This window comes from Pelodiscus sinensis, chromosome 28 (genome assembly GCF_049634645.1).
Source record: "Pelodiscus sinensis isolate JC-2024 chromosome 28, ASM4963464v1, whole genome shotgun sequence".
In the NCBI taxonomy this organism is placed as follows: Eukaryota; Metazoa; Chordata; order Testudines; family Trionychidae; genus Pelodiscus; species Pelodiscus sinensis.
The window spans coordinates 15,743,194-15,766,194 of record NC_134738.1 but is presented as its reverse complement, the minus strand read 5'-3'; the positions used below and the strand labels follow the sequence as shown (position 1 = coordinate 15,766,194).

General features: G+C 59.2%; 1 protein-coding gene across 6 annotated transcripts in view; it reads right to left on the bottom strand.

The window, feature by feature from the left end:
- Window positions 1–1,037: 1,037 nt before the first annotated feature.
- Window positions 1,038–23,001, bottom strand: part of TACC1 (transforming acidic coiled-coil containing protein 1) — a 51,524-nt gene continuing 29,560 nt past the window's right edge. For all 6 annotated transcript variants that reach the window (XM_075910989.1, XM_075910987.1, XM_075910985.1 and 3 more), the window contains 10 exons: window positions 18,754–18,814; window positions 17,763–17,970; window positions 13,888–13,940; window positions 11,867–11,995; window positions 10,063–10,139; window positions 9,263–9,306; window positions 7,991–8,151; window positions 6,791–6,897; window positions 6,130–6,250; window positions 1,038–5,312 (listed from right to left, as the gene is read on the bottom strand). In XM_075910989.1, the coding sequence (XP_075767104.1) occupies window positions 5,244–5,312; window positions 6,130–6,250; window positions 6,791–6,897; window positions 7,991–8,151; window positions 9,263–9,306; window positions 10,063–10,139; window positions 11,867–11,995; window positions 13,888–13,940; window positions 17,763–17,970; window positions 18,754–18,814 (1,030 nt within the window). In that variant the 3' untranslated portion in view covers window positions 1,038–5,243. The remainder of the gene's footprint in view (window positions 5,313–6,129; window positions 6,251–6,790; window positions 6,898–7,990; window positions 8,152–9,262; window positions 9,307–10,062; window positions 10,140–11,866; window positions 11,996–13,887; window positions 13,941–17,762; window positions 17,971–18,753; window positions 18,815–23,001) is intronic.

Genomic DNA, 23,001 nt, shown 5'->3' with positions numbered 1-23,001 from the left:
TTGCCAAAGCACTCGGAGATCCTCCCACAGGGCTTGGGGGGGGAGTATCCAGGACCATTTATTTACATCCCTTTCACATGCACCTCCCCTTGCTCAGCCTGCACATACTGGATTTCATCCCCTCCTGCTTGTTTCCAGTCTGGGAGGGTGCAGGGATTTCTCAGACGGGAGAGGCAGGGGAATGCAAGGCAAACCAGCAGGGCACTTAGCGGTTCAGCAATTGCCTGCAATTCCCACGTCCTTGCTCTGTCCCAGCAAGGGGAACCGAGCTGCTGAAAACGCAGCGCGGTCAGGCACAGCAGAGTCTCGGTTTTTGTGTATAGAATGCTTCTTAGCTTCTGCAGCGCTGATGTTGCAGGGGGTTTAAAATACCGATAAAGCTGATTGACAGTGCTAAAAAAAGGAACTCGCCTCCTCCCGTTTGATGGAGCTCCGCCTGGATCCAGTTCTCCCGGTCCCAAATCCTCCATCCAAATCTCCCAGCCTGAGGATTAACAGTAATTATTGTTAACACTGGGCATCTACATTGTGTGAGGCTTCCTAGACCCTCACAGGTCAGGCTGGAAAACATCCGCCTTCTTACAGATGGAGAAGCTAAAGAGAAGAGGTTAAGTGATTTACCTGAGGCCATCAAAGGAATCAGTATCAGAGCTGGGGTTAGCACTGAATCCTATCTCCTGATCTGATTACAACCCTCTATCCTCCCTTCTGCAGCCAGCCTGCTCCAAGTGTATGCCACCATGTAAAACCCCAAAATAAGCTGAACTGAGAACATCCCCTTAAACGAGCATGAAACGACAAAGTACATGACCCGAAGGCACTGGATATTAATACCTTTAAAATGAATTTTTGGTGAGTTTTGGTGTCTATAAAAGTCAGCCTCAGGATCTGATTCTGATCACATTTGCACTGGTGAAAATCCGGAGGAACTGCACTGAAATCGAGGGAGTGACCCTTCCCCTGCTATACGTGAGGTTAGACTCGGGCCCTCGCTCCACATACAAGAATCATGATTCTAATACAAGAAAAGCATCAACAATGGTAAATACAGTTTTTATTCAGGCAATGAAACATGGAAAAAATATATTAGTAATCCTTATTATAATCTCCTTTGTGTGAGTAGAACTCTTACAAATATTTACCTGACATATAAAAGGGAAGTTCTCATCCATACAAAATGTATGCAGATGGCAGATACATACACAGTACAAAGCAATCCTGATAGTAGTCAATGCAGAGTTCCTTTTCCTGCCTCGGGGAGGGACGAGGCTGGATGAGGAATGCAGTGGGACCAGATTTGCAGTTGGGATGGTCACTAATTGGCACTTCATTGCAGACAAGGGATCTACTGGCAAATGTACACGTGTAGAAGCAACGTTAATCGTTAATCGTTTGACAGGCAGGCGCCTCTGACAGTTCAAGGGGATGGCGAGGGAAAGAGAGATCATGCTTTGGACTTGGTGCATGGCCATTTGCAAGTGTCCGGGCCTTAGCAAGGCAGCTTGGCTTGCTGATTTGGGAAGGAGCTTTGTGTTCACAAGACGCCTGTCAGAATTACTCAGCAAAGCTCGAGTGTTGCCGTTACCCCCGTACACAATAAAACTCTCACTGATCCTTACATCTTCCATTATATACAACTATAACCATAATACCTATGTGACTCGAACCATATTATAGTTAACAAATCATTCCTTAGGAATCTCGTTTGCCCACAGAGGCCCAGAAACGGAACAACATTCTGAGACAGACCGTGGGTGCACTGACGGGGCCCTGGGGGCCAGGTACAACTGGGAAAACACTCTCCAATCAGATCACTACCCACGGGCTGTCCTGCATTGCAGCTCTCTCACCTTTGCAGGCCGGGGGGGGGGGGGAGGGGCTGTTAAACTTTTATTTTGTAAATGGCAAGTTACAGGCCTGTGCAGATGCTGAGACTCGCGACTATTGTAGGGACCTGTGTTCTCTGGAGTTTATCCAAACCCCTCTGCAAGGTCACCTCATCCAGAGCAACTAGCAAACCCGCACAGAGACAGGTCCCTCCAAGCACGCTAGTGTGCAGGAGGCTGGACGTGAGCCCTCAATAAGCGAACCTTTCCGGCTTTTGTGTCTGTCCCTCCCGGCCCCAGGGAGATGGTGAATGCAGCTGTGTCGTTTCACTTCTCTCAGCACAGACGCAGGGCACAGTGCGGGGCACACACCACATCGAACTACTACTCAGCACAAAGCCTGACCCGGACGTGCAGCATTTACATTGTGCTGGGGACGTTTGCCGTCTCGTGCCTCAAGCATAAAAGGGATTTTTATGAATTATTAAGAACGCTCTTCTCAATTTGGGGCAAACTCTGGTCTGTCCCGGGGGTTCTCTCATCTGGTAGCAGAAACATGTTTTACAAAAGCTCAGAGCGGGTTTTGGAGCTGCATTCAGAGCTAGCTGGGTTACTATCTAATAGGGATGTAAAAACCGGAGGAAATTGTTAACCGGTAAAACTGTATGTTTAACCGGGTAACTGCCTGCCGCGGGGGTGGGAGGGGCTGGTGCAGTCCGCGTAGCAGTGGAGCAACTCCACCCACGGTGCACTGCAGGTGGGGGCTGCTCCGGCCAGGGCCCGATGCACCACAGTGTGGGCAGGGAGCCGCTCTGGCTCGGCTAAGCGCTGGTTAACCGGTTATCCCAGTAACCGTGCCGGTAAGGCAATGCTTGCCAGTTAGCTAGTTAACCCATTACATCCCTATTCTCTAAACTCTGCGACGCTTTGCAGGGAGCAGTTCAGCCCGGGATCCCAGCGGCTCTGTGACAATCTGACCCGCGTTAGCTAGAACAGCATTCTGAGCACATCGGTGAAATCTGCATTGGCCCGAGGTTCCGAGCCACCGTTACCGTTTGGCTAGACCCACTGGGCGCTGCCCGGGACTGGTCTATCTGCCGCTATCCACATCTAGCGCGCCCTGCCCAGGAAGAGTCATTGCTATTCATCCCTGTCCAGGGCCCTACGTGGCGATGAATCAGCTAACGAGAATGGGCCTGCCTCAGTCTGGCCACTCCCGAACCGTGGCACCGCCCAGGGTAATTCATTATGTGAATCAAGGTCCAAAACGGGCTGGTCCAGGAATAGCCAAGGCCCAGATTCCAGAGGAAAGAATTAAAAAATCACCAGCATGAGAGTAAGGAAATGCAAAGACCCCGGGATCTGTGCACAAGCCTCTGGAACTAGCCCCGTGCACAGCGGGCTTAGACCCCCTTTCCAAGGGGCACGCCAATCAGGCCCCATCAGCTACTCGTGCGCGAGGGCCAGGCAGCCACCTTCTTGAGCATGTTAAATGTGCAATAAATTCTCCCTCCACATAAAGAGCGAAGAAAACCCACTGAGCCCCCGGCTCCCATCGAAACAGACGGGTGCTCTGCATGCGCCACGCGAGGAAGCAGAGAACGGAGGAGTTTGGTGGTGTCGTGAATCGGGGCAGCCGAAAGGTTAAGGTTTGCCAGACTTGGACACCTGCCGCTAGCTAGAGCTCAGCTCCAAAGCAGCAAAACCTTCCCTTGGCCGAGACGTCCCCCGGGGCCACGCGGACTGTCCCACAGGAGCGCCGGCACTCCCCGCGCACTGCCCAGGCTGTGGTCTGGAGCAGCGGCTCTTTGGAGGGCAGGCCGGGTTTGCACAAGCCCCCGAGAAACGGTGCGAAAGCCCAATGGCCGGATCCAGAGACATGAGCCCAGACAGAACGGTTCAGCTTGTGGGCCTGGCCGGGGGCGCCGTAGGGCCGGGGCCAGCTGCGGCTCCGTGGGGCGGGAAAGCATCGCCGATGCGCAAACAGGTAAAACTCACTGCTAGCACCGGGCCAGGCGAGCGCCTCCCAACAGGGTGCAAACCCAATCACAGAGCGTTAACTCTCCGTCGCCCGCAGAACCCGGGCTCTCTGCTGCAGGGCGACAGGTGCCTCAGCAAATGCAGCGGACAGCGCCACGGAGCCTTGTGCTTGCCTGGCTGGTGAGACTCCTCTCCTGCCCGTTAGCGTCTGCGAGTTTATTTAACAGCTGACTTGGCCTGTACTAGCTTCTGAGTCGTTGGCGTGGCTGAGAGCAGACACTGCCCAGGGCGTGGGGCGTTACACGTGGCTCTGGGGAGGACTGCGGGGCATTGGCCACGCACATACCTGAGGCCTGACCCTGCCTCCCCAAGGGGCCGGGTCATTTTGCTAATCTCCCAGCAGCACTTTGAACCAACAGCCAAGAGCCACTGAAAACACGGCTCGTCGGTATCAGGAGCTGACGGTGCTGGAGGGCAGCCAGGGCCAGGCCCCAGGGAGACGTGCGAAGCAGCTTCCCGCATCCGCCCGCCCGTCAGCGCAGAGGGACAGACCCTGCGGCACGTGAAGAGGATAACGTGGCCCGGCCAGGGGTAGCCCTGCCCTGCGCGGGGAGGGGGGATTCGCCCGCGCTCACATGGGACTGGACACGCTCCGGGGGACCTGCTGGCCCCACGGCTGCCTCTGCGCTGCTTTTCCCCCGCGCTGGCGCAGGCCCGTCTCCAAGCGGCAGCCACACCCCAGGGTGCAGCCCCGACGCACCCAGAGACACACCCGGGCTCCCCCCTCGCTGCTGGCAGGGCAGGGACCAGCGCTCGCTCTGCCACGCCCCTGCACGAGCAGCACCCGAAATGAATCAAGCCCCCTGGGGGCAAAGCACGAGCCAGGCAATCACACCACAAGCTCTAGAGACCGGGGAGGCTCCATCAAAGGCCCCTGAATTTAACCCCCTCATCTTCCTGTCCCAGACACCCCGCAGAGCCGTCCCCCCGCAGGGCCCAGCGCTCACCGGCCGGTCTCCGTGCCTGCGGGAATCTCCATCGGCTCTAAGAGGAAGGCGCCCGCCAGCTAGATGCCCGATGGACTGACCAATGAAAAAGCCCGGCTCTCAGACAGGCTCAGCTTGCACCAGCTTCCTAGCTGCAAGGACGGGCCCCCAGAAGGAGTCCACGGGCCCCACGGGGGCGCTGTCTGCAGGGCTGGGCGCTGGCCACGCCGAAAGGACTGCACGTCCTGCACGTCCTCCCCCCTAAACCCAGGGGCCGCCGACCTTCGGAAGCGCCGGGACTAGAACGCTTTGAGCCGCCAGCCCGGCCCCGGGGCTGGGGGAGGGGCAGGAAGCTGGCATGTGCTTTTCTGTGCTCGGGGAGAACAAGGCAAGGTGCTTGACGGTACCAAAGCAGCAGGCGAGGGCAGCGTGTGGAGACAGGGCAGCCGGCTCAGTCGGCCTTTCCCATCTTTGCAATCAGCTCGTCGCAGATCTTGGTCAACTCTTCAATTTCTTGGTTCTGAAAGACAAGCGGCCAGAGGGAGATGCGGCGCTGGAGCCCGGGCAGGATCCCCCCAGCGGTGACACACACAAACCAGCATGCGCACAACAGGGACCGTGGGGCCCAGCCAGTCTGCCCCTTTGCCGACGCTCTGCAGGGATCGGGGCCCTCGGGGGCAGCTTGCCAGGGCCAACGCGACTGCTCTGCCGTTGGCACGAGAGTCCAGGGCATCCCCTCCGGCACCACAGGGTCATGGCTACTCATCCCTCTACCGCCAGCCCCTCGAGCAGCCAGGCGCTCCCGCACGCCCCAGAGACACTCCCTAGAGCGATGGTGGAGGTCTGCCCCCCAAAACAGCCCACAGCTTCGCTGAGCCCCTGGGCCAGGCGGGGGAAGGGGTCCTGGCTCGGCGCCGCCGGAGAGGGCGGGGCCTTGGGCAGAAGGGGCGGAGCTTGAGTTCGAATACGCAGGGCTGCCGGGAGCAGCCGCACGGGGCTCTGGCAGCAATTTACAGAGGCTGGTGCCCCAGCCACTGCTGCCACCAAAGCAGCGGAGGCGGCGGCAGTTGGGGACCGTGTGCCCTGGGACAGTTACCCCCTCCCCCCGCTCGACTGCGGGCCTGATCCTGGGGGATCCTAATGGCCAAGCAGAGCTCTCCAGCTCCACAGAACGGCCCATAAGCTCTGGGCCCCCGTGCCTGTCTGGGAGCTTTTCTCTCTCGGCCGCCAGCTGCGGCCGGGGCCGTGCACCCACAAGCGGCAGGAGGCCACCGAGCGCTCTGAACTCAATGGCAAAAGGAACCCCAGTTCGGGGTCCAGGGCCAAAGGGCCGTTACCTTCTGCTGCAGGGCTCTCTCCAGCGACTCCACCCTCATCTGCTCCTTGCGGAGCCCGGCGTGGAGAGCCGCACTCTCGGCATTCGCCTTGGTGCGCACCTGAGCGATCTCTTCATTAGCTCTACGGCGGGGGCGAGAGAGACAGAGGGTTAATCGCATCGGCCGCAGCCCAGCCGAGTAACCCTGCACTGCACCACAGCGGAGTTAGCTAAGCGCCTCCCGGGGCCACGGGAAACCTCACCAAGTCCAGCAGCCAGCGACAGGCCCTCTGCCGGCCCCAGGCGCGACAGATTCTGAGGCCTTGTCCACACGGGAAAGGCCTCGGGGGTTTAACCTACATTGGTTTTTAAAGTGGTTGATTCAAGATGGGGCAAACCGGCTTCAGTTTCGGAGCAGCTTTTCTTAGAGTAGCTGAAGTTGGTTGTTACAGGTTCAAGCTGAACCGCAATACGCCCCTTTCACACCCAAGTCCCACTGCTTCGACTGGGTTAGCGTCAGTTTAAACCCCAAGTCAAACCGGGACCCTGACCCAAATGGGAGACCTGGGTTTTTTACTTAGACACCAGATTGGGGGATTCAAACGAAAGCTCGTTCTGGTTTCTCCCGCAGCTCCGCCCCGAATTGGTCGGCATTCTGCAGCGCCCTCACCCGGGATTCTTACTTGTCTAATTTTTCTTCCGCGTGGATTTTCAGGGCTTGGTATCGCTGCTCTTCCTGTCTGACTCGGGCCAAGTAATCCTGAGCACATTTCTTCAAAGCTTCTTCGTTCTGGACAACGAGAGTGCAAAGTCAGGGGGACGCTCTGGGAATGCAGCGAGCACATCGCTCTGCGCTGATGCGAACTGCAAAACCGCCTCCCAGCTGGAAATCCCAAAGCATTTGTATCCGTTCGGCAGGCTGCTCATTTGTGCTGAGGCCTTTTCCCACCTCTCCGGTAACGCAGGTGGGAGTCAGACCCGCTGTCTGCCTTGGCTCCAGCTTTTTGCATGGGCCGCTCGGCCGCGCTGACGGTTTGCTGCTTCCAGAGGACTGGGAGAACGTGACTGTAAAATCTATCAAGAGGAACCAGCTCTGTGCTGAGAGCAGCCCCGGCAGCGCCCATCACTGAGCTCCTGTGACACTGATCGTCCCCACAGCCAGGTACTCTGCTCACTCATCACAAACCGCAAGCCCAGAAACATCCTTCAGCTAAGGGTAAGGAGCAGAGCCAGCCAATGGTTGGACTGAAACTTGGTTTTGGTGAAAAAAAAAAAAGGAAGATTGGGCGACATTCAACCAATCTGCAAATGTGGGTCCATTTTGCCAGGTTGTTTCAAATGAAAAAAAAATCAAGATAAATAAAACATTTAATTTCAACACTTGCTGAATAAAACAGCCTGATGGGTTTTATTTAGGGTGGCTTTTACCTTAGAAATGTCCTTTAATTTTATTTTTAAAATGCTCCCTATCAAACCGTGGTGTTCAACCTGAAACCATTTTTTTGCGTTCTGATTTGCTGAAAATTTCAAACATTTTCATTTTCAGTCTAAGCTGAAACAATTTCCCCTCTTCTTCCCCTCCCCCCAATATCTTGGACTTGCCAGTGTATTGAGAAATCTGTTATTGGCCCGAATTTGCTGAGGAGCCTGTTTCAAAGGGGCGTCGGAGAGTTCAAGTGATTGGAACAGTATTAGACAAGAAGCAGTGATATTGTGCGTGTAGCTGTAGAGGCCCCTGCGCTAAGGTCCCAGGTTCGAACGCGCCTGCCGGCGGTTACACTTCTATACCCCGTTAACCAGAAAGCACAGGCAGGGCATCAGATAGACAGCACAGCAGACACAACAAGGAAGAGGAAAGCAAGTCTCCTGAGAGAGTAAAGGACCTTCTTGAACCCTTCCAGAACGCCCTTCAGGTTCTCGTATCTCCTAAACAGATCCGACAGGGACCTTTCTACGGAGTTCAGGTCTGCCAGGGCCTGTTCCTTCTCCGCTGTGAGCTGCTGAAGACTCTTCTGGGAGGCCATGCTTGTCCTCTGCTCATCTTCTGTCAAGTAGGAGCAAATTATATTTAGGTCAAACCTCTTCTGCTGAAGTGGGCCACGGACCAGGGGTTGTTGCTGAGGGACGGGCCCGGCTTGGATTGGCCCAGGGGTCACTGCCACAGGACGGGCCCAGCTTGGACTGGCCCACGGGTCACTGCCATGGGACGGGCCCGGCTTGGATTGGCCCAGGGGTCGCTGCCACGGGACGGGCCCGGCTTGGATTGGCCCAGGGGTCACTGCCACAGGACGGGCCCAGCTTGGACTGGCCCAGGGGTCACTGCCACAGGACGGGCCCAGCTTGGACTGGCCCACGGGTCACTGCCATGGGACGGGCCCGGCTTGGATTGGCCCAGGGGTCGCTGCCACGGGACGGGCCCGGCTTGGATTGGCCCAGGGGTCGCTGCCACGGGACGGGCCCGGCTTGGATTGGCCCAGGGGTCGCTGCCATGGGACGGGCCCGGCTTGGATTGGCCCAGGGGTCGCTGCCGTGGGACGGGCCCGGCTTGGATTGGCCCAGGGGTCGCTGCCGTAGGACGGGCCTGGCTTGGATTGGCCCAGGGGTCGCTGCCGTAGGACGGGCCTGGCTTGGATTGGCCCAGGAGTCGCTGCTGTGGGACAGGCCCAGCTTGGATTGGCCATGGGGTCGCTGCTGTGGGACGGGCCCAGCTTGGATTCCAAGCAGGAGGGATTCTCACAGCCGGCGTCACGATGGCAATCCCCACTGGACGAGGACCTTAGAGGCGAGCCTCTGTCAGCCCAGCTCGGCTGGACGATGCATCGTCCCGGTACAAAGCCAGGCTGGGGGTGGGACTTAACGGACAGGAACCTCTGGGCTACAAAAACGCACGGACCCTCCCGCTTAGAAAACCCCACCGCAATTTGTCAGGACAGACAGACGCTAGTCTGGGCAGAGGGTGGCATGGGGCCTCTCCTGCAGGTGCCTTAGAGGGGCCGGTCCTGGTTGTGACAGCAGATGGGCACTGAATTAGGCGAGGCTGATGGAACCGGGTCCGTATTTTGCTGCCCTATTGTTATTGTGATCAGCAACCCACCAGCCCTCCCGAGGCCACCGACTTCCTACCGCTAGTGACGGCTGCTGCCAGGGGCCCTCACCTATCATCTGGGCGATGGTCTTTTCATATTCAGCCACGATCTTCCTGGAAGGAAAGGAGACGGCCATTTACACAGGGCAGGCTTTGGTTTGGATCTGCGTGGTGCTCCGTGGCTGGCCCGTGAGTTGCCAAGCAGGCTTTGTAAAGGCTTGGGAACCGAACTGACACACGTCAGTTCCAGAGGCAGCGCGGATGCAAAACTGGTGCCTTCATCCACATCCGCAAAAAGGAGCCTGGATATTCATGGCCACAGACGCGGATGCCCATGGATAGAAAGCGGATCCCTGCGGATCTGCAGGGCTCTCATAGTCTGAAACTCTATGTACAGAAAAGACATAAAAAACAACCCATAGTCTGGCAGCACCTTAAAGACTAACGACCATGCCAATGGGATCATGAGCTTTCGTGGGCAGCTGCTACCAGACTATGGGTTGTTTTTTACGTTTTTCCTGTTACGGACTAACTCGGCTGCCCCTCTGGATCTCTAGGTACGGCCACTGAAACAGCTTGAGTTCTCTCAATCCCCTCCTCACCTCTCCAGTCACTCCTGCCTTCCTCTCCCGCCTGCCTGGCCTGGCCTGGCCTGGCCTTCCCCGGGGCTCACAGACACGCACAGGGAAGGACAGACAGTTCGGTTCCCACCCTGAGCGTGCCTGTGTGTGTGCGCTCACTGCCACCAGTGCCCAGCAAACCACGTGTGTCACCAGGGGAGAGCGGCACAGACAGCCCCCGGCGGGGAAACGCCAGGGGAGGAAGTGGGGGGTGAACGCCTCGTCGCTCAGAGCTGCTGCAGAGTTTTACCTCATTTCCAAGACTTCTTGTCGGCTCCCTTCATACTTTTTCTTCCATTCGTTGGCTTCGATCTCCTTAGTGATGATCTACAGCGCAGTGGGAACAAACACAACCTCTGACTCCCGCCTCCGGACACACGGACTGGCTCCCGGGATGTGGGGCTAGTCTGAGGCTGAGCGCGTGTTGTGTGAATTGGCTCGGGCCTACAATACAGTCAGAGGCATTCAGTCCAACCACTCCCCATGCAAAACCCTAATGGTCTGATATCTGGGCCAAAAGAAATCTGAGGAGGTTCCACAAGGACAAGTGCAGAGTCCTGCCCTTGGGACGGAAGAATCCCAAGCATTGGTACAGGCTGGGGACCAACCGGCTAAGTAGCAGTTCTGTAGAAAAGGCCCTGGGGGTTACAGTGGATGAGAAGCTGGAGATGAGTCAACAGGGCGCCCTTGTAGCCACGAAGGCTACTGGCATATTGGGGTGCACTAGGAGGAGCATTGCCAGCAGATCCAGAGAAGTGATTACTCCCCTTTATTCGGCTCGGGTGAGACCACATCTGGAGTATTGTGTCCAGTTCTGGCTGCTGCTGCCCACCCCACTACAGAAAGGATGTAGATGCATTGAGACGGCAACCAAAATGATTAAGGGCTGGAGCACATGACCTACGAGGAGAGGCTGAGGGATTTGGGCGTATCTAGTCTGCAGGAGAGAAGAGCGAGGGGGGATTTGAGAGCAGCCTTCAATTCCAAGTTCCAAGAAGGCTGGAGAGAGGCTGTTCTCAGTGGTGGCAGAACGAGGTGCAACGGTCTCAAGTTGCAGTGGGGGGAGCTCTAAATTGGATATTAGGAAAAACTCTTTCCCTAGGAGGGTGGGGAAGCCCTGGGCTGGGTTCCTAGGAGGGGGTGGAATCTCCATCCCTAGAGGTGTTTCAGTCCCAGCTTGACCGAGCCCTGGCCGGGTGATTGAGTCGGGTTGGTCCTGCTTTGGGCAGGGGGCTGGGCTTGATGCCTCCTGAGGTCTCTGCTGCCCTGGGGTTCTAGGATATTAACTGGGGATGGCTCTTTAGGAGATTACCAGCAACCGGCCTAGATTTAATCTGCATCCCAGTGCTGGCTGGACAGGCTCAGCGCCAATTGCAGACGTGCACGAAGCGTTTCCACTGCACACGGGCCTGTCACTGGACGCAGACGCGGCGAGCGGGGCCCTGGCTGCCCCAGAGCCCCTCGCTGCACGACACAGCGGGGGGGGGGGGGTTACAGTAAACGTCTGTGCAGCTCTTAGTTACGCTCCCAGCCAGAAAACTCCCCCGCTCGCTTCTGCCACGAGACGATGGACTTGTGAGCCGGGGGCTCTATCGCCCGGCAGGCACCTTCCGCAGGCCAGGAGAGCGGCTGGGCCGATAGCAGGGGCACCCAAGAGGAACCAAACCACAAGGAATTACAGGCCACGCGCACGTGGTGCTGGATGACACAAAATCCAGCCGGGATGCCTTTCAGGAGGCGCAGAACTCCGGGCCGCATGCAGGGTAAGGGGGTGAAACTGGGACGGCCTGTGCTATGAAGAAGGTCAGACTAGACCCCCCTCCCCTCCTAGCCCTGAACTCTACGACTCGCCCAGCCCCTGCTCCGCCCCTGCCTCTCTGGGAGCCTAGCTCCCACGTCCCGGCTACGCCTGTGACTGCCGGAAGGGAAGCAGGGGTTGTTATTGGGAGGGGGTATCCTGCGGGCCCCGTGGTTCACACACAGGCTGAGCTCAATCTCTGCTCAGCGTGGTCGCGCTTTGCTGCCCAGAGCCGGCGCCCCCGCGCCGCCGTTACCTCTTCTCGGATTAAAGCGAGCACGGCGGCTTTGTCGGATTCGCTCAGGCAGATGCTTTCCAGGGGGCTTTCGCTGCCGCTCCCCCCCGTCACCGCAGCCCCGTCCTTGGCGCCCCATCCAGAATGGCCCTGCAGGGACGAGAATTTCTGCTCAGCCAGATGTTCCACGTCTCCAAATTCATCCTCCGGGCGGGCACCCGCCCTCCTGAACTTGTGCACTGGCGAGTGGGGGAAGGAAACGGGGCAGCGGCTGGCGGGGGTACGGACCTGGTCACTCCTGCCACGCCCAGAATCCGCCAGGCCCCGCTGTCTATGGGGGATCCCCCCTCGGCTGGGCCTGGATGTGGCACTTGCCCCGGTCACTCGAAAGGGCAGCTCGCAGACTTGCACAAGGGCACTCGCTCCCTCCGCACGGGGGGTGTCCTCACCTGGACGCCTGCTCTAAGAGGAGCCGGCTGTGCGCACCGCGACGGGAAAGCAGGCCCCGAGAGCGTCTCCTGCTAACACACACGCCGCGGGAGCCAGCCCCCACAATGCCCCCACGCTCCCCGTGCCGCATGCCCCGGAAACCGCTCCCAGCACCGCGAGCTTTGCCACATGTTGCTAATTGCAGCCGCCTCCGTCTGCTCCCATTCCACGGGGGAGTCGCTACAGCTGGCAGCCGTTGTATCGCTGTTTGCCCAGCCGGGGGCATCCCAGGGGCTCTGGGGTCAGGCGGCCCTAGAGCGCAGAGGGGCACCGACTTCCTGTTTCTGCAGAGCTGGCAACCAGCTGCCCCTCTGCGCAGACAGGCGCCAATCGCTGCCTCCCGGCTTGGGCACAGGTGGCCTCCCCCTTCCCTCTGCATTTGCATGTGCTGCAGCAGCCGGACAATGGGTATTTTATATGCTCCCTCCGAACCGGCGCTCGCTGGGCAGAGCCATTGCCGCCAGCCCCCCTGGAACCGCCCATGACTTGTCTGGCCGAGCTGAGGTCTCAGTACCCAACCCCCCGAGCCCCGCAGGCAAACCGCCCAGAACAGCTAACCGGTTACCCGTCGACTGTCCTGACCCGGCCACGGGGGCTGCTCCAGCAGCTGGGCTGCCGTGGGGCGGGGGGGACGCTCTGGTTAACCAGCTAGCCAGTGAAGTGTATGCTTACCAGTCAGCCGGTTAACCTTTCACACGCCTACCCCGGAACGTGACTGTTACAAGTAAGGCACAGCGCAGAACCGAGCCCCCCCCCCCCCCCGCTAATGCCCTTGGCAGGCTTAAATCCGCCCCAGGGACGCTGAGCTGGCTGCTGGGGTTAATCCCATTGTCATCTGCCAGTCACTTTCCTCTCCTGAGCTGACCTGGCCCCGCACGTCCCCTGGCCCTCGGCTCTGCCGCGGCAGGGAGGGGATTTTATCGACGCCGCTGCTGGGCTCTCAGCAGGGCCTAGAGTTGCCAGATACTTTCACAAAAAATACCAAACCTGGCAGGAAAAAAACCCCCACGAGACCGTTTTGGAGCCAATACCGGACACCTGGCAACCCTCGCAGGGCCAGGGTGCACGAGGCTGCGAGCAGGACGCAGAGCGACTGATGGGAGCGTGGGGAGCTCCCCAGGGTGGCCCCCGTCCCGTCCCGTCCGTCGGGAGGCGGCAATGGAGCTGGCTTCCACGAGCCGAGGCCGGCAGCTTCCCACCAGCCTCTTGGCACAGGACTAAGAGGGGGCCGCACTGCTCGTCAAACCATGCCTGCGATACACAAGGCCACGTGCCACGCCCCCGCGCACGGCAAGGGGAGGGCAGCCGGCCACGTGCATTCGCTCGCAGGCAAATGCAGCTGGTCCATGGATGTCACCGGACCAGAGAGTCCAACTGAGCGAGGTGCACCCTGTACCTCAATCTGCCGGCAGCTCTGCCTCGCCCTGCTCAAGTCAAGGAATGTGAGGAAGGGCTGAAGAATCAGGCCCATAGTGAATCATCGTGTTTCACGGGGAGGTCACCGGCACGGGGGAAGCCCCAGGAGATCACAGGAGAGGTGACGCTGCACTTACCAGGGTGCTGCTGGGCCCGTCCTTCTTCTGCTTGGACGTCTCTTTGTCGAACCCTAAAACAAGGAGCAAGGTGTTACAGCTGCCTGGAAAGCAGGACCAAGACCCAGCTCCCTGCCCACCGCCTCCCAGGCTCTGCGGGGCTCCTGTCCTGACATGGAAGGGCAGTTTAATTCCCTGCAAGCCGTGCCCAGGAGAGAGTCGGACGCTGCCTGGCCGATAGGGCGGCTGTGGGCACTCTGCTTATCGACGGATGGAACAGCTATGCACGGACAACGCGATGAGTCAATTACCCGACACTGAACATCCTTCGTGCCGACTCGTGGGCGAGAGACCCGCTCACGCCCCTCCCTCCCCCCCAAGCCTCTCTCCCTCATTTCAGGCAAACAGCCCCCGAGTGCAGATATCTGTGCTGGGGCGCTGCAGGAGAGCGCTTGGAAAGGCGCTTCCCAGAGTTAGGTCCTGCGGTAACCATGGAGACGACAGGGCCGCAGCCTGTGTGTGCGGGAGAGGACGATGGGGGGTTGTGTGAGAATGCTCGACTGTCGAAAACAGGCGTTTGGCCCAGACAGGAGCAGGGCTCGATGGAACGCGTGTGGGTTTTGCAAAATGCAATTCCAACTCCCCTGGTTTGCCCGGCAGGTCAGACGTCTCCCGTGGCCTCGGCTTCAGGAGGAGCGAGGACAATGACGCGTCGGTTTAAAAACAAACCAAGGGCTGGCTGGGTGAAGGCCCTGCGCTCTTGGTTACCAAGAACCAAAGAGGAGGGTCCCTGCCTAACCCAGCACTTGGCAAGGGTCACGCTGTAAATGGCCCTCTTCCGGCCAGCCCACCCTCGGCATCTCTGTGCAGGGCTCTGCTCTCCGGGGGCGGGTCTTCCTCAGCTTCCGGCTCCCCACAGGGCACCCCAGAGCGAGACGGGCCGCAGAGCGACGGGCTTGCTGATTCAGCGGTACCCACCCTGCAGGGCTGGCCCCCACCCGCCACGGTGACAAGGCATTTTCACGTGCCCCCACCTGCATCGTGCAGCTCGGGAGGGTAGGGAGACCACGGGCCATTCTGCAAAGAAAGGGAGCGGCTGGGAGCCAGGGCCGGCTGTGACCGAATCCTGACTCTGTGCACACTCAGGGGCTCCCTTTGGCTTCCACTGCCCCCACTTGGTCCCTAGACGAGACAGGGAGGTGCCCACCCCGCCTCCACCCCCAGCCGCTCCTCCCCTGAGGCTGCCACGTGGAGGCACCGCCACACACCAAGAGGACAAAGGGCAATTTCAGCCCTCGGAGCAGTTTGGGCCGGAGCCTTTCCAGAACCGTGCATACAGGCCCCCCCCCCCGGCCGGAGTTCCACTAGAACCGTGCCCACGGGACAGCCCTGAATTCATTCCAAACTAGGGCAGATGCTTTGAAAACCCCCCTTCTTGCGTCAGAAGTGCCAGTGACCGAGAAGCCACCGCAACCCGTGGTAAAACGATTCCCTTGGTTTAACTGCTGGCGTTGCGTTCCACCTCAGAGGGGTCTGCATGCCAGGGATGGCTGAAATGACTCGCCCGGAGTCTCTGTGAGGTGGGGTCCTTGACACTGTGGGTGGTGACAAGGAGCAGCTGTTCCCTCCGCTCTGAACCACACAAATATAAAACTCACACCACCCGGGCCTGATGACCTATCAGCAGAATGTCCATGTGCCCCTTTTCAGCCCCACCGGCACCCGGGGAGGGGAGAGAAAAGGCTGTCTCCCCCAGAAACTGACATCTGTGGCGACTCCCCAGCCCTACGCGACGCCAGCATACAACGTATGAACCCGCCGTTCCTGCGCTGCTCCGCGGTGCTTGGGAAAAGCAAAGGTATCGTCCGAATACACTGACGCGGGAAAGCAGGAAGCGAAACGCTTCACTCTCCCCTGCAACAGGGTCCGGCTCAGTTGCTCCGCTTGGTCTGGTTCTGTTTTCTAGGCTTTCAGGAGGCCGGACCCCGCCCTGCGCGGCTCATCTCTTACCTCCGCGGAAAGCGAATGCAGAATGCGGCGAAACCGGAGGGGTGGCACAGGCACAAGCTTAGCCCGGCAGCATGGCTAGCCACGGCGCAGGGGCAGGCAACGTGCTCAGTCAGTCCTTCCAGTTTTTGAAAAATGACCCCGCACCTCAAAATTCTTGCTCCAGACACTTGTGTCCGAGCGCGGGCCCACCGCCAAGCCCTGCCAACGGGGGCCTGGGAGTCTAAACAGTGCTTCTCCAAGAACAAGTGTGTGCAACAGAAGCTTGGCTCCTTTTCTTCCCGGGGATGCCCAGCATCGCATGTCTCGGTTAGCCCTGGACAGCGAGGCCCGGAGTGGAGAGAAGTCAAGTTCTCCCCTCCAGGCCCTCAGAGACTCTGCAGCGATTTTGCACGGCACGGGAGAAAGGGCGACTGTGCACGACACAGAACTGGCCAGGAGGTGGCTGCAGAGGTTGTGTGTGGCAGGCCCGGCCACTCTGCCGTCGATTGAACACCCCCACTGCTGGCTTCTGACGATTTCACAACGGGCTGGCTGGAGCTTCCAGTCCAACAGACGACAAAAGGCGCCGCGGCTGTTTCTACAGAGCTTGCTTAGCAAACCCAAGCGTCCTGCTATGCACGTATCCAGAACAGCCTTCCTTTCGATATACAGAGCGAGGGAACACAATCCCGTAGACAGTCCTGGGACTAGGACTGAGGCCGGGGTGGGCGATAAGACGGCGGCGGTTCACCAGAGTTAGCATGCGGGAGGCCGCCGCTGCGTTATTTTATCTGCGCTGCTGCACGTGCGGGCGACTGCAGGTCCCATTGGCTGTGCATTGTTCCCAGCCAATGGGAGCTGCAGGAAGTGACACGGACCAGGACACCGCTTCCCGCAGCTCCCATTGGCCGGGAACAGCGATCTGTGGCCAACGGGAGCTGCGAGCACATGTAACCGTGGAGACGCAGGTAAATACAGCGGCGGGGCGGCGCACCGGGGCCGAACTGCGTCCAGCCTACAGGTGGGTGACTACGCACTGCTGAGCTAGGCACATCCAAGTTCTAGTCTAACTTGAATTGATGGGTGACCTAGGTCCTTCACCAGGCTATGTCGGTTAGTACCTTAGGGTATGTCTACACTAGTTCGAACGAGGGTGGCAGTGCAGACATACCCATAGGGATTAGCTACCTCACCGGGCCCGGCGAGGACTCGTTAACATTTGAACAGAAGCGTTCTGTGAATTGTTTCACACTTCTAATTACAGTAAGTGCATACCAGTCCCTGTGCCACCAGCCCTCCCCCGCCCCCCACCTTTCACTGGGCAGGCGCCAGAAAGCACCAGAGCCTCCCCACCCCCAGCCTGTGATTTTTGACTCCCGTTTGATCGCTCTGAGGGAGCACACACTGGCTGGCAGCTCGATAAAAGGCGGGTGCCACATCACCTCGCGGGAGTCACGTGACTGACCAGACTCGTGGCTCAGACAGGGAATTTGCAGAAGCAGCACGGCAGGAGGAGAGCCAGCGCGGGGCAGGAGGGGGCCATGTGGGAGCCTGGATTTGCTCTGCACAGTCATTGTCCAAGCCACTGCCAGCCAGTGGCGATGCAGACGGACTTTCTAATGCAACACAGTCAGCGTCTGCGCTGTGCTCAATGAAAACGGGCCTATGGAAAGCCAGCCCACAGTCACTGGCAGACTGCTCGCCATGTAAATAGCACAGAGAGCAGTGCGAGGCTTTAACTAGCATACAATAGCTTCCTGCCCAATTAATGCAAATGAGATGCAGGACGCCTGGCTCCAAAGGCTCTGTGCAGCTAGAGGTGATGTTAGAGGTCACTGGGATTTCTGAGCGCACATGGGGAGAGAGAGGGGGGGAGGGAGGAGGGCGAGAGAGAGATGCTTCCATACCTGCTTCCGTGGATGAAAATGCATGGTTTATGGCAGACACGGGAACACTGCCACATTCAAAGTACTCCAGGTCGTCTTCTGTCTCACCTTTCACCTCTGGCCCGGGGGGTTTCTGACTGGACGACGTAGACGCCAGTTTCTCTTCGTCGGTAGCGTGGCCATCGCAGCTGGCGACGTCTGGGATGTTTGAGATCAATGCTCCTTCGTCCTGTGGGGATCAAGTTAGCGGGTTACCCGGAGCCGAATGGGTAAGCCGCTTCTCTCGGCATCTCATGACGCTTTCGGAAAAGCAAAACCCGGGGCGGAAAAGAATGAGGCAATTTACTTAGTAGACTCAATCCATTCAACGGTGTGATCACAAAACTTGGCCCCTCACCGCCCACGTTCCCTGTAAGCTGGGTGCTTGTGCAGCCACACGGGAGACATTCCAATACTGCCCAGTTGATTAGCAGAGCACCAACAATTATGTTTTCTGTTTCGATTGGTGCACATTCGCACATGCTTTGGTGCACACAATTTTATTCCGCACACCCACGGAAAAGATTAAAGGGAACACTGCTCACCGCTGCCCCAGAAACGGAGAGGGGATACTTTTAAGGCACTGCCCCGGTTCCCTTCCAGGCAGGACAGAGAAAATGTAGAGACCACGGCTTCATTTACTGGCCGAAAAACCTAGCAGGGAAGGATTGCCCGAAGCGACACAGAAAACATCTCCATCGTGGACTCTTGCAGGCCCTCCTCGCGTTGGTCACCCACTGCCAGGGGGATGCTGAGGGGCATTTTGGCAGAGAAGGGGGCTGGAGGGCAAACTGGGGTTTTCAGGGAAGTCTGCCGGCTGGTGCTAGGTTAACATCAGGGTCAAGCTAAAACTCTCCAAGCGCCTCCCCTAACTATGCCCCCTCCCTGCCTCGGGCCACGCTGCAAACCTCCTGCCTCAGCACGCCCCTGTCCCACACACGAGCCGCTGTGGCAGGCCCCAGCTTCCACGTACCTGAGAGCCAGCATCCAGGGCCAGGGCCGTTATCTCATATTTCTTCGCCTTGCAGCCACTCCTGCAACGAGAGAAAGCGATTCAGAGCCAGCGCGGCTGTTCTCACGGCCGGGGGGAGGGAGGGGGGGGACGTGCACGGGGACGGCGGAAGCAAACGGGGGCAGCATTCCACTGTGCTGATGGGACAGGTCCAAGCACTCTACAGCAAAGCAAGCTCTTAAAAAAACAACTGACCCCAAAGCACCAAGCCTTGTTTTCTTCACAACCTTTATTCCTCTGCAAAGGCACCGCCCGGGGGAGGGTCTCCAGGCCGCTCCCACCAGCCGAGGGAGAGAGTTCCAGCCAGCAGGGAGCTCGCCGAGAGAGGTTTCTGTCCCCCATCTCCCAAGCTGCGTCTGGGGACGTTACCCAGGGCTCTCACGGGCCCGGTGGCCTCTCGGCGGGAGCGGTGCCAGCGGAGACCCTCCGTAAGCACAGGGCTGCCCGTCTGCCTTGCGGCTGCGCAGAGCACTCTGCCTCTCCTAGGCACGGCAGACCTGCACAGCCAAGCCCAGGCTTTCTGGGGTCGTCTGCTCCTCTCCCTCCCCGGGGGGTAGGACGCGCCGCTGGGTGTGAGGGGCAGAATCAGTCCTCTGTATCCGAATTATCCACCCAGGGCCGGGGCAAACCGCGTCTCGGAGAGGGAGGAGGCGGGTGAGGAGCGTTTGCAGCCTGCCCTAGAGCAGGCTAAGGCCGGGGTTACGCTGAGCCCTTCTTCCGGCTCGTTCCAGGCCCGGCTTCCCTCGCACGAGGATGCTTCACCGCCTGCTCTCGGGCATCTCCTCTTGGGTCTGCAAGCGGCACTGTCCATGGTTCGCCCTGGAGACGCGGTGACAGGCGTGTCTGGCTCCTAACACGGCCTGGAGTGAATGCTGCAAGTCGACCAGCAGCCGGGAGCGAGATGGTCGCCTGGGGGCACTCGCAGCAGCCAGCCCACGGAGCCGCATGCTGCTTCGTCTGGTCGTAGCCACACTCAGCCACGTGGTGCCGCTTGCTGCAGGCCCTGTGATGAGCTCTGCTCTGTGCTCCCTGGACCCCGTGCAGATTCATCTCGACCCAGGAGTTAAATCTGGCAGACCCCGGCACAGCCCACCAGGGTCAAGCAGCCAGGCCAAGAGGCATCGCCCTCGCTCCGGCATTTGGCAAGACGGACGGGCCGTGTCCATGGATCTGGAGCCTGCACCAACCCCTGCAACAAGGGAAACGAGCAAAACTTCCTCGTAGCACTAGGACACGGACACGTGCACTAGGACACGGACACGTGCACTAGGACACGGACACGGACACGTGCATTCATCTCTCTCGCATAGCACAGGAAGTCACGTTTCAGCGTCCTGGCAGGGAATAAAACGTCCCCATCCCCTCGCGGCCTCAGGAAGCGATCTACTGTTCCAGCCACTGGGTTCTGGTTCCCCAGACGACGCACACTTGCTGAGCCTAGGACAGATCCTGCGAGGGCCCGTTACAAACACGTGGTGGACGGCCCGTTGGTTCCAATAGCGAAGTATGAAAAGATTTGCAGGTGGCCCTAATAATCATCCCAGTCCACTCTCCGATCGCCCTGCTCTTTTTTCAGGCCTCTGCCCATTTTCCATCCTGCGACTCTCCACGTGCAGGGGTCACTAGCACGCCAGTCTATGGTGTGTGCATGAGGGAACCCGGTTTGGAAGCTCATGTTCACCTGTGAGTTTGCCTCAATCCCCGCCCAACTTCGCCTTTCTCCAGGAGGTGCTCACGCAAGCAGCGGACGCTCCGGTCCACAGGAGCAGGGCCCCTCGTGCTTGGGGCAGGGAGGGGCTCTCAGGCCATCTGGCAGCCCTGGCTCACTAGTCACAAGCTGGGAGTTTGTGTCTCTCTGCAAGAAACGCTGGTGCTCATCCAGCATCCCTAGAAAGTGCCCTGTTCCGTGCCCGCCGCGGCTTTCAGTCAGCGAGCCAAACCAGAGAATTCGCCAGCCCAGGAAAGGTCGATATTGTCTAGCTGTGTTACCGGGACACGTTCTGGTAGAGTGTGAACAGGCTGCCTGATGGCCTAATTAACCCTAAGATACCGAGACAGGGCGCCGGCCTGGCAGGCGGGAAACCTCGGCCGTCTCCCACCACCCACCTGCTGCAGGACCTTCAGGGACTCTGTTCTCTGCTTCTCCCCTTACCCTTCATCTGTCCCCCTCCACTGAGCGTCTCTGGCAACCTGCCCGTGCAGCAGACAGCGGAACAGAGCCCTACGCGCCGCGCTGCTGCAGAACAAATCGCTGCCATTCAGCTCTGCCCCCAGCGGGCTGTTAACCCCCCGACTGCCACTCCCTGGGCAGGCATCGCGAGCCAGCAGTGCTGCTAGTGCGTCCGCTGGGCCAGGCGGCTGCTCTTCGCAACAGAAACGCCTTTATTTTATGGGGCGGGTCTGCACGGAACCAGATAAACTGCACCCCCCCGCCCTGCCCCAAGCCCAAAGGCATCACCAGGGAAAGCTCTGGGACAGACAGTTAGATTTTGAGTCCCCGGGCTCGTCGGAAATCATGCTGGGAGCTGCCGGCCCCTGCAGCCGTTCCCAGCTGGCCCCTGAGCCATTCCTAGTCGGACCCTAGAGCCATTCCCAGCCGGCCCCTGAGCCATTCCCAACAGCCCCTGGGGCCATTCCTAGCCGGACCCTAGAGCCATTCCCAGCTGGCCCCTGAGCCATTCCCAGCCGGACCCTAGAGCCATTCCCAGCCGGCCCCTGAGCCATTCCTAGCCGGACCCTATAGCCATTCCTAGCCAGACCCTAGAGCCATTCCTAGCCAGACCCTAGAGCCATTCCCAGCCGGCCCCTGAGCCATTCCTAGCCGGACCCTAGAGCCATTCCTAGCCGGACCCTAGAGCCATTCCCAGCTGTCCCCTGAGCCATTCCCAGCTGGCCCCTGAGCCATTCCTAGCCGGACCCTAGAGCCATTCCCAGCTGGCCCCTGAGCCATTCCCAGCTGGCCCCTGAGCCATTCCTAGCCGGACCCTAGAGCCATTCCCAGCTGGCCCCTGAGCCATTCCCAGCTGGCCCCTGAGCCATTCCCAGCCGGACCCTAGAGCCATTCCTAGCCGGACCCTAGAGCCATTCCTAGCCGGACCCTAGAGCCATTCCCAGCCGGACCCTAGAGCCGTTCCCAGCTGGCCCCTGAGCCGTTCCCAGCTGGCCCCTGAGCCGTTCCCAGCTGGCCCCTAGAGCCATTCCCAGCTGGCCCCTGAGCCATTCCTAGTCGGACCCTAGAGCCGTTCCCAGCTGGCCCCTGAGCCATTCCTAGCCGGACCCTAGAGCCATTCCTAGTCGGACCCTAGAGCCATTCCTAGCCGGACCCTAGAGCCATTCCTAGTCGGACCCTAGAGCCATTCCCAGCCGGACCCTAGAGCCATTCCTAGCCGGACCCTAGAGCCATTCCCAGCTGGCCCCTGAGCCATTCCTAGCCGGACCCTAGAGCCGTTCCCAGCCGGACCCTAGAGCCATTCCTAGCCGGACCCTAGAGCCATTCCCAGCTGGCCCCTGAGCCATTCCTAGCTGGACCCTAGAGCCATTCCCAGCTGGCCCCTGAGCCATTCCTAGTCGGACCCTAGAGCCATTCCCAGCTGGCCCCTGAGCCATTCCTAGCCAGCCCCTGCAGCCGTTCCCAGCTGTCCCCTGAGCCATTCCCAGCTGGCCCCTGAGCCATTCCCAGCTGGCCCCTGAGCCATTCCCACCAGCCCCTGGGGCCATTCCCAGCTGGTCCCTAGATCCATTCCCTGCCTCCCACGCTTGTTGACAAGGGCTAGTTCCATGGGGAGACAACCCCAAGGGGAAAGAGCCACCTGCAGGACAAACAACGACCTTTGCCTCTGCAAAGCAGGCATCCCAGAGATGGCCCCCCACCCTGTGGTTCCCAATCACGGGGTCACATATCCTGGGGAAACAACCACTCGGCTAGTGACGTGCCTCGTTTACAACAGGCTACCCCCAGAGCACTAGCAGAGGCAGCAGAAACTAACATGCCACCCACAGACTCGTCCCTACTGTGCAGATGCTGAGACCCAAGTTCCCGTCGATCTATTTTAGAACCCTGTGGCACAAAACAAGCAGTGATCGTGCGCAGGGACACCTGGGTGCTTTTATGTCCAATTTTGGTTTTAAGTGAGCTGAACCTTGGAGGGACACAAAGCCAGCCTCCCGCAAGGGGGACAGCTATCTGGAGAGGCTGACCGCCACTGGCCT